This window comes from Hyperoodon ampullatus (assembly GCF_949752795.1).
Source record: "Hyperoodon ampullatus genome assembly, chromosome: 7".
Classification (NCBI taxonomy): domain Eukaryota; kingdom Metazoa; phylum Chordata; class Mammalia; order Artiodactyla; family Ziphiidae; genus Hyperoodon; species Hyperoodon ampullatus.
The window spans coordinates 3,458,848-3,471,615 of NC_136920.1; the positions used below are offsets into that span (position 1 = coordinate 3,458,848).

At 55.8% G+C, this 12,768-nt stretch overlaps 1 protein-coding gene across 1 annotated transcript in view; it reads left to right on the plus strand.

Annotated features, from left to right (window-relative positions):
• Positions 1 to 12,152, plus strand: part of MUC2 (mucin 2, oligomeric mucus/gel-forming) — a gene marked incomplete at both ends in the record, with an annotated part of 53,745 nt that extends 41,593 nt beyond the window's left edge. The window contains 3 exons of the mRNA XM_079709450.1: positions 11,404 to 11,610; positions 11,857 to 11,924; positions 12,073 to 12,152. Of these exons, the coding sequence (XP_079565576.1) occupies positions 11,404 to 11,610; positions 11,857 to 11,924; positions 12,073 to 12,152 (355 nt within the window). The remainder of the gene's footprint in view (positions 1 to 11,403; positions 11,611 to 11,856; positions 11,925 to 12,072) is intronic.
• Positions 12,153 to 12,768: the final 616 nt, after the last annotated feature.

Below are 12,768 nucleotides of genomic sequence, written 5' to 3' on the forward strand. Positions count from 1 at the left end.
TTTGAAAGACATGGTTACCAAATTTTTGCAAAACATATGTCTGAAAAGGAACTTACATCCAGAATATATAAAAAAACTCTTACAACTCAATAAAAATAAGTTAACTCAATTAAAAATAGGCAAAAGATTTATAGGATCCCTCACAAAATATGATATAGGATTGACCAGTAGGCATATGAAAGGATGTTCAACGTTACCGGTCCTCCAATAAATGCACAAACTACACAGATGTGTCCGTCTCCACACACAGACAATACAAAATGTTGGCAAGAACGTGGAGTAACTGGAACTCTCAGATGTTGCTGGAAGGAATGTGACATTGTACAGCCTTTTGGAGAACAAAACGTTACCAAGTTAAATGCATACTTACTACGTGACTCGCCAGTCCCACTCGTAGATGTTTACCCAGGACAAAAGGAACCACACGGTCGCAAGAAGACGTATGGGAATGTTTGAGGCCCCATCGTTCAAGCTTTCTGAAAACGAGAAGTGATGTACTTGCCCGCCCACTGGTGAATGGATAGACAAATGGAAATATTGGGTTGGCCAAAAAGTTCGTCCGGGTGTTTCTAGAACATGAAAAGCCCGAACAAACTTTTGGGCCAACCCAATATATCCGTATGTTGAGATACTGCTCTCCAATAAAAATGGACAAATATCGTTGGATGCAACTGGGATAAGTATCTAAAGCATTGTGTTCATTGAAAGGAGTCAGGTATAAAAGACTGCAGGATTTGGTACCACAGAATTCTAAAAATGACAAAACTGGGGGAATGGAGAGCACAGCGGTGGTTTCCTGGGACCAAGGATGTGGAAAGGCACCAGCCGCAAAATGGCACAAATAAGCTTTTTGAGTTCCTCCATCTTGATTTTGGTGGTGAGTACATGATTGCACATAGTTACTAAAAGTTATCAGGCTGCTTGTCACGTGTCTGCTGTCAGCTGGTGGGTCTGCAGGACTGGACATGGCCGGAGTAGCTTGGGTCACTGGCGCCTGTATCCATAAGTCCCTCCTTCTCCAGAAGAAGGTGGCTATTCCCATGGCGGTCACTGTTCTCAAGAGCCACGAGAGACCCCAGGGCACAAGCTCTTTTCATGCCTCCACGTGTGTTGGATTTACTGCTGTTCCAGTGGCCAAAACTATCCATGGACACAGCAAGCCCAGATCAGTGAGGATGGGATACAGGGGTGTGAACAGCTGGGCCTTTGACCACATCTTGTCACACAGACTTTCCCAGAAGGCAGAAAAAGTGGGAAGCTTAGGCCTCTCATTTCTGAAACTAGGATAACGGTGATACCAAAATCTCTCAAAAGCAGCCCAAGGAAAGGAAATTGCAGACACCCTGAAGAATTTATTAGTCCTTGTGGGGCTTGCCTTTTTCTCTGCGGCCACATCTCTTTCCATGAGGAGCTGGTCCTTCTGTTCCCGCCCCCTTTGTCCTTTACGTCCTCCAACTCGGGGAGAGCGCAGTGGCTTAAAGGCTTAATCCATACCCGAAAAGAGAAACAGGGCGTGGGCATCCCTTCTCTCTTCTCTTCCTTCCTCCCTGGCCTGACCTGTTCTCCTTTGCTTCTCCAAGGAGGGGGCTTGTCTGGGCCAGCGCTGCCGGCCATTGGAGGGTTGTCTGCTTAATTCGAGGGGTCAGAGTAAGGAAGCCGACTTACCCACAAGCACGATCCATGGTCTCCGGCCAAGAAGTTATAATTTACGCAACTAGGCTTGGTCCTGCACGCGCCACCTCCCCTTCCTTCCTTTTCAACTGGTTCAAGCCTTCAGGTGGGGAGGGCTGTGTATGAAGCTCCCCTAAGATCCCCAAAACCGTGAGCAGGGAGGCTTATCCAGCAAGTCAAGTATTGTTCAACAGCAGAAAATCTACTAACGTAATGTCTCAGTCACGATAGCTCTGCTGTGTTGCAGTAACAAGAGCCCCCAGATCTTGGTGGCCTGTGACAACAGAGGTTTCCAGGCACCCTGGACTCGTGCTCCGCTCCCATTTCTCTCCAGGACCTCAAGTGATGGAGCAGCTGTCATCTCAGAGATCACGTCTGTCACGTGGAGCATCCTGCCCGGTGTCTAAACCCTCAGAATGAAGGGTCACCTGGTTGCTGGCAGCTGCCAGGGCTGGGACGTGAGATATGGCTTTGCCAACAGGAGGGGAGCCAGCAACGTTTGGCGATTTCCATGGACAGATGAAAGGAGAAAAACCCTTAAGAGATGCAGAAAAAGCACCCCATGAAAGTAAACAGCTTGTCTTCATTTTTTTTTAAAAGCAAACTAAGACTAGAAGGAAACATTCCTCATCTGTTAGTGGGTATCAGTCAAAAAATGGCAGCAAACATCAGATTAAGTGCTAGAGCTTTAGAATCATTCCATGAAAGTCAGGGAACGTGGAGGTTGTCTACAATGACTACTTTCTTTTTCTAAAAAGATTTTATTGATGTATAGTTGATTTACAATGTTGTGTTAATTTATGCTATACAGTAAAGTGACCCAGTTATACATATATATTCTTCTTCATATTCTTTTACCATCAATCTATGGGGTCTAGAAGTTCTTGCCAAAGCAACAAAACAAGAAAAAAAAAAGAAGTATCAGGATTGGAAAAAAATAAAACTGTCCTGATTTAAAGATACTGTGATTATCAAGATGGAAAAGCCAATTAGAACTCAGTAACATTGTTGGATACAAGGTTAATGAAAACAAGTACACAAAACCAGTAGCATTTATTTATGCCAGTAAAAACCAAGTAGAAAAAAAAAATAATTAACACAGCCACAAACCCACACAGATTCCTAAGAATAAATCAAACAGAATATTCCCAGGCTATTAAGAGAAAATTACTAAAGTTACTGGAAGGCAAATAGGAAGACCTTATTAAATGGAGAGAGATGCCCTGCTCACGAATGATAAGATTCAATTTAGAAAAATAAAACCAATTCTTGGCAAACAGCTGTGTAAACCTAACAAAATGCCTTTCACAATCCCGGTAGAGTTTTTCATGGACTTGTCAGGCTGCTCAAACAGCCCAGGAGAGAGCAAAGAGACAAGAAGAGCCAAGAGTTTTCAGAGAAGCACGAGGTGGGAAGGCTGGTCTTTTCTCACGAAGCAGCGTGGGCTTGCTCAGGGCTAGGCAAGTGGGCAGGTGGAACAGACCACATGCCAGGACAATGACTGAGGTGGGAGGGACTCCTCCTATGCAGGGAGGGGGGACCTTCAGTAGAAGCTGCTGGGACAGCGTTCTCTCAGTGGGGAAGTAGGAATGAGGTCTCCACCTCACGCCCCAAACTAAGATCAGATACCAAGTGGCTTAAATAGCTAGATGTGGAAAGCAAAACTTTTAAACTTTCAGGAGAAATTAAAGGCGTAATGTTTATGACCTCAGGGAGGGGAGGATTTCTTAACCAAGTCAGTAAAATCACAAGCCATTGATGTGGCAATGGAGACACTTGATAATCCTGTTTGAAAAAAGACAACCCGACAAAGTGAAAATAGAGGCCAAAGGGTGAAGGAAACTTCCATGAGGATGACTCATGAGGACCAGTGTCCGAAGAGCTAAGGAATGCCCGTGATGTCCACCACCTGCAGGACCCTCAGGGGGTCAGGGGAGGAGGAGGAAAGGGGGAGGGGAGGACGGGGGGGGAGGGAGAAGGAAGGGGGAGGGGGAGGAGGGGGAGGCTGAGCCCACCCACGGCCTAGACGGAGAGTCCAGGGCGCCCACCTGCTGCCTTGGGGCAGAGGGCAGCTCACCTCCTTTCAGGCACAGATGACAAAAATAAGCAACAAGCCAAGAAGCTTGACCACAGGGATCCAGGAAACGCAAGACAAACCCCCTTGGGACCCGCATTAGCCCACCGGTGCTTCTGCCTGGGCCGTCCCGCCACTAGCCGAGCCAGGTGTGCACAGCCCTCTCGCAGGAGTGAGACCCCCACCCTTCCCCGGAATGCAACATGGCAGTTAAACCTGCAGGAACCAGAACCACAGCAGGCTCACGCAGACCCTGATTCCATCACTGCGGATTCACGCGTTATCCCTGCTTTATAACTTGCACATTTACAAACGTGGTAAAACTATAAAAACTTTTGAGAACCATGGAATTCAGGATTGTGGCCACTCCTGGGGAGGGGGTGGGTGGGGAGAGGCACCCGGTTCTATCCGTAATATTTTATTTCTCAATGGAAAACATATCTGAAGCACAAAGGTCAAGGTGCTAACGTTAGTTGAAGCTGGATGGCGGGTACACAGTGCCCACGTGTCAGTCTGTTCTCGATGGTGAGTTTGAAATCTTTCCTGGTGAGGAGGATGGGAGCTGGTGAGTGGGCCCTGCAATGTCCAGTGCAGCCCCTGGGGCCATGGCAGGAGCACAGGGAACATGCCGCGGTGGGGGGAGGGCATCTCAGGTCTCAGGCTGCTGAGGGCATCAGAGGTGTGGTCAGTCCCTCCCTGCCCAAGCCAGCCAGGCTGAGCCCACAGCCTGCGACCAGGAGGCCAGAGCAGGGCCCCACAGACGTCACCGGGCTCTGAGAACCTCATGGCGCCCTCGGACCCTCAGGAGAAGCTCCGCCAGGGTTTGCCGATGGCATCAAATCAGATCCTGTCTGTTTAGGGCTCTGCTGGCCGCTCCCTGAACCCCACCTGCCTGCCGGTCCCTGAAAGGAGCCGGGGATTTTCTCCCTGTGCAGTGAGTTTTGACTCACTCTCTCCCCTTTTGTTCTTATAGGTTGTCGTGGGCTGAACTGTGTCCCCCAAATTCATACATAGGGGTCCTGACCCCCAGCACCCCAGAATGTGACTATTTGGAGATGAGGTCTTTAAAGAGGTGGAAAGTGAAATGCGGTCACGAGGGTGGGCCCTGGCCCAGTGTGACTGGGGTCCTTATAAGAAGAGGAGGTCAGGACACAGACACACACAGAGGGACGACCCCGTGAGGACACAGGGAGGAGACGGCCGTCTACACGTCTACATGCCGGGGAGAGAGGCCTCGGGAGGACCAGCCCCGCCCACGCCTGGGTCTGGGATTCCAGCCTCAGGACTGGGGACAAAAAACAACGAGCAGGGCTTCCCTGGTGGCGCAGTGGTTGAGAGTCTGCCTGCCAATGCAGGGGAAGCGGGTTCGTGCCCCGGTCCGGGAAGATCCCACATGCCGCGGAGCGGCTGGGCCCGTGAGCCATGGCCGCTGAGCCTGCGCGTCCGGAGCCTGTGCTCCGCAACGGGAGGGGCCACAGCAGTGAGAGGCCTGCGTACCGCAAAACAAAACAAAACAAAACAAAAACAACAAACAACGTTGTTCCAGTCACCCCAGCAAACACACCCTGATCAACCCTGCGGCTACACAGAGGGAGGACCCGAGTGGACAGGATGGGCTCAGAGAGGACACAGGGCTCTCGGGCCGTCACCTGTCGGCGTCCCCCTAAGAGGCCACCCCCTGCCAAGCTGGGGGAGTGACAGGGGAGGTGCCATTGGCTCAGTGCTCCTGGCCGAGGGCAAAGCAGCTTCATCTAGGGGACAATCTTGGTGGGCGGGGGGTTAACTACAACTTCATTTAACAGACGGCAAAACCGGCCGAGGTGGACCAGCAGCCCTGGGGGTCACGCAGCTGGGGTAGACAGCACCTCACCACGCTGATCCCCCAGAGACCCTGGTTGGGCTGGGCGAGGGAGGCGGCCCTGGGGACAAGGCCAGGGCCTCCCCAGCTCCCCTCCTGGCCCGGTCATGCCGCAGAAAGCGCCTGCTCTATCCTGGCTGGAGGTGCTTTTGAGCCTCGAATTCCCACTCTTCCCGTGGTTGGGATGCCACCCGCCCACCGCAGAGCTGGGACCCGCGGCCGTCCTTGCACCACGTGGCTGAGAAACGGGTACCCGGGCCTTGCAGCCAGGCCACCACCTCCTGTGCTATGGGGTGGGGGGTAGCTGGGCATTTTCCATCCCTGACATCCTCGGCGTCAGCGGGCCTGTTAACAAGGCCCCAGGGAGATCGGGGACGTTGCCACCTGGCATCAGAGGCCTGCACCCCACCGGTGGCATGGGGCCAGCGGTGTCCTCTCTTCTTGGCTGTCCCTGCGCTGCCCCGAGGACCAGGAAGCGGCCCTTCCCTGTGACTCAGCATCTCCAGGGCAGTGAGCGAGCCGGTCATCTTACCACTTCCTGCTCGGGGGACAGCGGCTCTGGGCCAGGCTGCAGGGCAAGCCGTGGCTCCAGTGCCCGGCCAGATCCCACCCCAGGAAGCCTGGATGCCGCCCGCCCCCCAGCACTGCCTGGGCTGCCCTCTACTGCCTCTGCTTGAAGATGGGGCCCCACACGGAGAACTTGCAGGGGGAACCCCACAAAGTGGGCCCCGGGTGCTCCCTACTTAGTGTCAGCTTTCAGGACCCTTCCTGCGAACGACGCCTGGACAGGGGTCTTGGGGGAGGCATCCTGTAAGGACACCAGCGTTCACAGCGGCCTCCCATCTGTGAAATCAGGGCTCACACAAGCCCAGCCCCCAAACAGCAGCTCTTGGCCAAACCGCAGGCATTTCAGAGCCCTTTGGCCTGTTGGTCAGAGATGGGCCAAGCGCCAGGCCACGGAAGTTTACCCAGGGGCGGGGAGTCTTCTGCCTCTCCTTCTGGCGGTGAAGCGTTGCCATATTTTACTGATAGGCCCGACAGAGGCTCGCCGGGAGGGCCAGTGCCGATTGCACCTTTGAACCTGAGGGCCGGCGCTCGGTTGGGTGGGGGACTGCTGTCTCCTCTGTCGCTTCCCCCGGGTGGCTGTGCCGGGGGCATCTCCAGCCACTGCCCAGAGCCCGTCAGGTGTCCAGGGGTGGTGATGAGTGAGGGCCCCTAGGACAGCACAGCCCAGCCACGGGTGGAGGTGCCCCAAGCGGCCCGCTGGCCACGAAGCTCAAGTGTCTGGAGTTCCAATTGCAGCTCACGTGAGTCTAGCTCTTCCTTGCATTTGGCTGCGGTGTCCAGGATGGTGGTGAGCGCTTCCAGGGTGTCACAGCCCCCACTCCTCACACTGGCTCTCAGCACCCACACATCTGTGGCGACCTCTCCCAGGACCCCCGAACCCGAGGGTCCTTTAATGCCCTCGAGTTGGAGCAACAATTGGCTCAAATATCAAATAAAGTTCAGAGTTCTTTTCTTTCAGCATTTAAACATATCACTCCTTGGTCCCATAACCAGTGCGCGTGGAGAAGTTGAAGGTCGACCCCATCTCTTTCAGAATCCTACCGTCTTCTTCCCCCCGCACCCTGGTAGTTGAGGTGTGACGGAGGCTTGGTAACAAGAGGCCTGAGGAATTTGCCGTCCCCCGACCCAGGACCCAGAGCCCCTCGGGTGCCCTTCAGGGTCCTTCTGGTTTCTCTCACTGTCTCCCCTGTTCTTATGATTCACACCAACAGAATTGTAAGTAAGTACCCTTTGTCCGTGAGATTTATGTGTGTTGTGAGTAGCAGAAATTCATTCTTTTTATTACTGAGTGGTGGTGTTGCAGCTTTACCACAATTATTTATTCACCCTACAATTGGTGGATATCTGGTTACTCCCAGTGTCATGGGGTGAACTGCATTCCCCCCAAATTCATATGTCAGCGTCCGAACACCAAGTACATTGGAATGTGACTTGTTTGGAAATAGGGTCTTTCTGGAGGTGATTGAGTTAAAATGAGGTCATTTGGCTGGACCCTAATCCTGTATGGTTGGTGTTTCTTAAAAGGGGAGATTTGTAGACAGACATACACCAGGGAGGATGGATGCCACGTGAAGATGAAGGCAGAGATCGGGGTGATGCTTCCAAACGCCAAGCATACCAAAGATTGGAGCAAACACCCCAGAGCTGAGGGGGAGAGCTCGACAGAACCCCTCAGAGCCTCGGGACGGGGGCCAGCCCTGCACGCCCCTTAATCTGGGACTTCTCGCCTCCAGGACAGAGTGAATGAACTTCTGTTGATCAAGTCACTTGTGCGCAGTGCCCTGTCCTGGCAGTCAGGGGTCACGGCCATACCCAGTTTTTGGCTACTGTTAATAAAGTTGCAATAATCATTCACGCGGTGTTTTGGGTGGTGCAGCCACCATCTCTCTTGGAACTGCTTCGTCCTACGTCAGGCAAACAGTTTCCTGAGTGATCCTGGCGATGGGCATCCTCTCAGCCTGGATGGGGGCTCCACCAGCTCGGTGCTGGGCCAGCACCTGGAATGGTCCATCTCCACCAGCAGCCCTCCTGCGGGAGTTCATCTTGTCCTGACGTTTCTCTGTGTCGTGTCCAGGGACTGTTTTCCATTTCTCTCTTGTTGGGCTGCCTTTGAATCCCTTCCTTCTGAGGCCTTTTGCTTTCCACTGTGGGAAAAATGTTCCATTATTACTTTAACACTTTTCCTCTCCATAAAAAAAATCTTTTAAAATTATTTATTTATGGCTGCATTGGGTCTTCGTTGCTGCGTGTGGACTTTCTCTAGTTGTGGCGAGCGGGGGCTGCTCTTCGTTGCGGTGTGCGGGCTTCTCATTGCGGTGGCTTCTCTTGTTGCAGAGCACAGGCTCCAGGTGCGCGGGCTTCAGTAGTTGTGGCGCACGGGCTTAGTTGCTCCACGGCATGGGGGATCTTCCCGGACCAGGGCTTGAACTCATGTCCCCTGCATTGGCAGGTGAATTCTTAACCACTGCGCCCCCAGGGAAGCCCTCTCCATTAAAATTTAAAAAAAAATTTATTTGTGGTAAGAAACATATGATATAGAATTTACCATCTTGCCACGTCTAAGTGCACAGCTCAGGGGCATGAAGCACAGTCGCATTGTTGTGCAACCTTCACCACCATCCACCTCCAGAACTTCTTCATCCTCCCAAACCGAAACCCTGTCCCCATGAAACACTCACACCCCTCCCCTCCCCCAGCCCCGCGCCCACCGTCTACTTTTCTGTCTCTATGGATGTGACTCCTCCAGGGACCTCATGTGGGTGGAATCAGACAGGATTTGTCCTTCTGTGTCTGGATTATTTCACCAAGTGTCATGTCCTCAAGGTTCACCCAGGATGTAGCCTGTGGCAGGATATCCCTCCTTTTTAAGGCTGACATCTATTTATGGATAGACCACATTTTGTGTATCTATCCACTCACCCTTCGACGGGCACTTGGCTTACCTCTATCTCTGGGCTGCTGTGAACATGGTGTATGAGTGCTTGGGTGCCTGCTGTCAGTTGCTTTGGGATCCTCCAGCGTCTTCTTGAGGAGAAAGTAGGGACGGTCCCAGACCCTCAGATGCACCTTGACGCGATCCCCTTGAGCAGACCCCTCCTGGTCAGACCCTCACCTGAACCCTCTGGGGGAGGAGCCTTTACAGGCTTGACCGGCCAGCCCAGGTGCTTGGAGGAGAGATTCTGGGTGGGCTGGTCCACGGGCCTGCCCACCATTGCCATTACGATACCCATCTCTCCCCTAGGCCGACTGGGACACTGCTGCCAGCCTCTGACTCCGACCTCATGGCCCAGGAGCCTGCTGAGGGCTGAGACCAGCGAGCGGCCAGAAGGCCTTCATCCAGTCCGCCTCCCCACGGGCTCCCACTGCCCCGTCCCTGCCCACCCAACCCCCCACCTAGCAAGGCAGCCTCGAGCTCTCCCTTCAGCATCTCTGTGTCTCTCTCACTCTCTCCGTCTCCCACTCTGGGTGCTGACCAGTGACTGCGTCATTAGATAGGGCTTAATTAAAACCTCATAGATCTCAAAGCTAAATAAGGCAGCTGGGCCAGCCCTGTGTGCAAACAAGAAGCATCCGTGTGGCCTCCGCCCCACTGCTGAGGAGGGCGGGACAGACCCCATCGTTCTGACACTTTCCCTCCAAACCTGCCAACACCTCCTGGCTCAGAGGCCTTGCGAAGCAGAAGGGGGTAGCGGCTGTGCGGTGCTTCACAAAGAGGAGGGGCCAACCCTGGGCTGGGGAGCCCCGAGAAGGAGTGAGTCTTGGGGAGTCACTGGGGTCACATGCTGGGAGGCAGAGTGGCCGGGCTCTCAGGGGCAGCTTCTGCATCTCTGTCCCGGATTCTGAGTCCGTTTTTTTCTTTTTTTTTTTTTGGCGGTACGCGGGCCTCTCACTGTTGTGGCCTCTCCCCGTTGCGGAGCACAGGCTCCGGACGCGCAGGCTCAGCGGCCATGGCTCACGGGCCCAGCCGCTCCGCGGCATGTGGGATCCTCCCGGACCGGGGCACGAACCCGTGTCCCCTGCATCGGCAGGCGGACTCTCAACCACTGCGCCACCAGGGAAGCCCTCTGAGTCAGTTTTGAACCTGGGCCCTGGCCATCCTGCTCCTGCCAGGCTGTGCAGCGCCTGCTCGGGACACCGGCTGGTGGTTGCAACAGAGTCATCGTGTGGCAGCTGCGTGGGTTGCAGACGAGCAGGACGAGGATCAGATGCCTGGAAATCATCCCCCACACCCAGCATCCACGTGGGATTCCAAGTCCAGGGTCTCGCATGCAGGGGGGCTGGTGACCGAGCGCTTAGCCACCCTGCTCCCCCAGAAGGGCCATGAGGCCTGTCCCGCTGGCCTGCCCCTGGCATGGCCGGGTGTGGAGACTTGGGGGACAGTGGCCTCGTGGCCCACGCTGACCCTCAGGGAGCACGTCCTTGAGGTTTCCGAGCTTCCCTTTATGATGATGCCTTTTTCAGAAAAGCACAGACACTTATCAGAGCCAGGGAGCTACCACATTTCTGTCCACCATGAGCTGCCCGCTGCCCACTGGGGTGTTCGGCCATGGGCATGGCCATTGTCCGTCCACGTGCACCCTCCTTCCTTGATACTTGGGCGGGAACGTGTTCAGGGCCGCTGGGGACAATGCGCCTTGCCCTGACCTTCATCTGTCCCTGCACGTCTCCTTCCCTCCCAGAGGTGGGCCAGGCAGGGCCAACCCCACCACATTCCAGGGGCCGCTCAGCCTCACGGCTTGCTGGGAAGGGCCGGGCGCCAGGAGGAAGGGTCACAGTGCCACGTCACCCCGTCGGCTGACCTGTGGAGCCCTCCTGCAAGGCCGCAAGGCAGGGAGGGTGCAGACTGGAGGGGCCATTCCTCTGAGAGGACCTCCCGGCCTCAGCAGGTCTGCTCGCACCCCCCTCCCCTGGGACCCTGAGGAGGTGACCTGACCTCAGAGGGCACGCAGCTTTTGGGCCTGCCGTGACCCGCGGCGCTCCCAGTGGGGCGCAGGCACAGCCGGCTGGGCGTACAAACCCTTCCCTCAGCCCTCTTGCAAACCACACAGCCAGATCTTGTAACCTCCGGCGTCCCTGCCTCCGGCTGTCCTGCCTGCTGCGTCCTTGAGGGTGATGGGGGGCTGGAGAGGTCCTGCCCTCTGAGGCCCTACCTGCGGGCCTTGTCATAGGAGGCCCTGGGAGGGCAGGCGTGTTGCCTGCGGGGTGGACTGATGGCCACCCTCCTGCCCCACAGGTGCCTCGAAGGCAAAGAGAGAGCAAAGCCGCGGGGGGCCGATCCCCAATTCACAGGCACCCACTCCGGGTGGGCCAGCCAGACGGCTGTTGGAAGTGCTTGGGGGCTGCAGGACCACTGCCCTGAGCCCAGCGTCCCACCGGCACTGGGCGGCTGTAATCTGAGACTCTGTGCTGACCGCTCTGGTCACCACCTGTTTGCCGTGAGGTCTGGGAGGGCAGGCCGTGCCCATCTCATGGCCCCTGAGCCCCACCCGCAGGCATGTGCTGTGGGACAAGAAGAAGGTGTCCCCATGGGGCAGCGGGCCAGGCACAGGGTCTCCGAGGCCCTCAGAAGTGGGGACCTCAGGCAGCTGGAGGAGGCCGCGTCCCCAGCTTGCAGGTGGCTGCCACCCTGTCCTCTGGTGCCTGGGCCGGCATCGCTAACTGATAGGGCTCCCTCCTGCCCACACAGGCCTGGAAGTGGCCTTGGAACCCTGATGAACACCCTGCGCCGGGCAGCCCCGCGCCCAGGGCTGGTGCGTAAGGAGAACCCCTACCGTCTGGGAAGCCTGGCCTCCTCGCTTGACGTGGGAGCTGCTGCCCAGAGAGCCTGGTTTGCCAGGAGGGCTCTTTAAGAGTGGGGCACCTAGAGGCCCCCAACCCAGTTGCTCCTCCCCCTCGCCACCAGCACCCCCTTACGGGGGGGAGCAGTGGCTGCAGAGACGTCTGGTTGACCCGCAGGCCGCCTGGTGCTTGGCTGCGTTCTGAGCCGTGTTTCCCTCTTTCCTCTCCTGCCTAGGGCCTTTGATTTACCTGGGAGGAGGGGACCCAAATGGATCTCTTCTTTTCCTGTGAACTGACTGGCCTTTCACTGCCACCGAGCCAAGTGCATGGCTCCCTGGCCCGCGAACCCCATGGGAGGCTGCCTGACTCAGGCTCCCCAGACGGGAACTGCCGCCCCTTGGCTGAGAGATCCTGGATTAGTCCCAGAGGGCAGGCAGCTGCCTTTGTCAGGGCTGTTCTCAAATTCTCCTTCAGGGAAACAACACCCCACTAATCCCCGGGGCAGGTCCTCTCCTCCCAGAGCGCTCGCCTGGGCCCCTCCCTGTGCGGCCCTGGGTTGGTCAGCAGGTTTCTGGCAGACAGCGGTATCCTGCACACAGTGGGACTTAATAAATGTTTGCTGCAGGAGAAAAGGAAAGAATGGTTCTACCCCCGGTCAGCTGGACGTGTGTCCACTGCAGCCCCCAGGAAGGCTTCAGTCCTCCTGGTCTAGAGCCACACGGTCAAGTCCTTCGGTGTGGACGGGGCAAGGTCTGTGCCAGGAGCAGGGCGCCGGGACACAGTTCCTTCCTTCCCTTCCTCCCTCCTTCCCTTGCGGGAT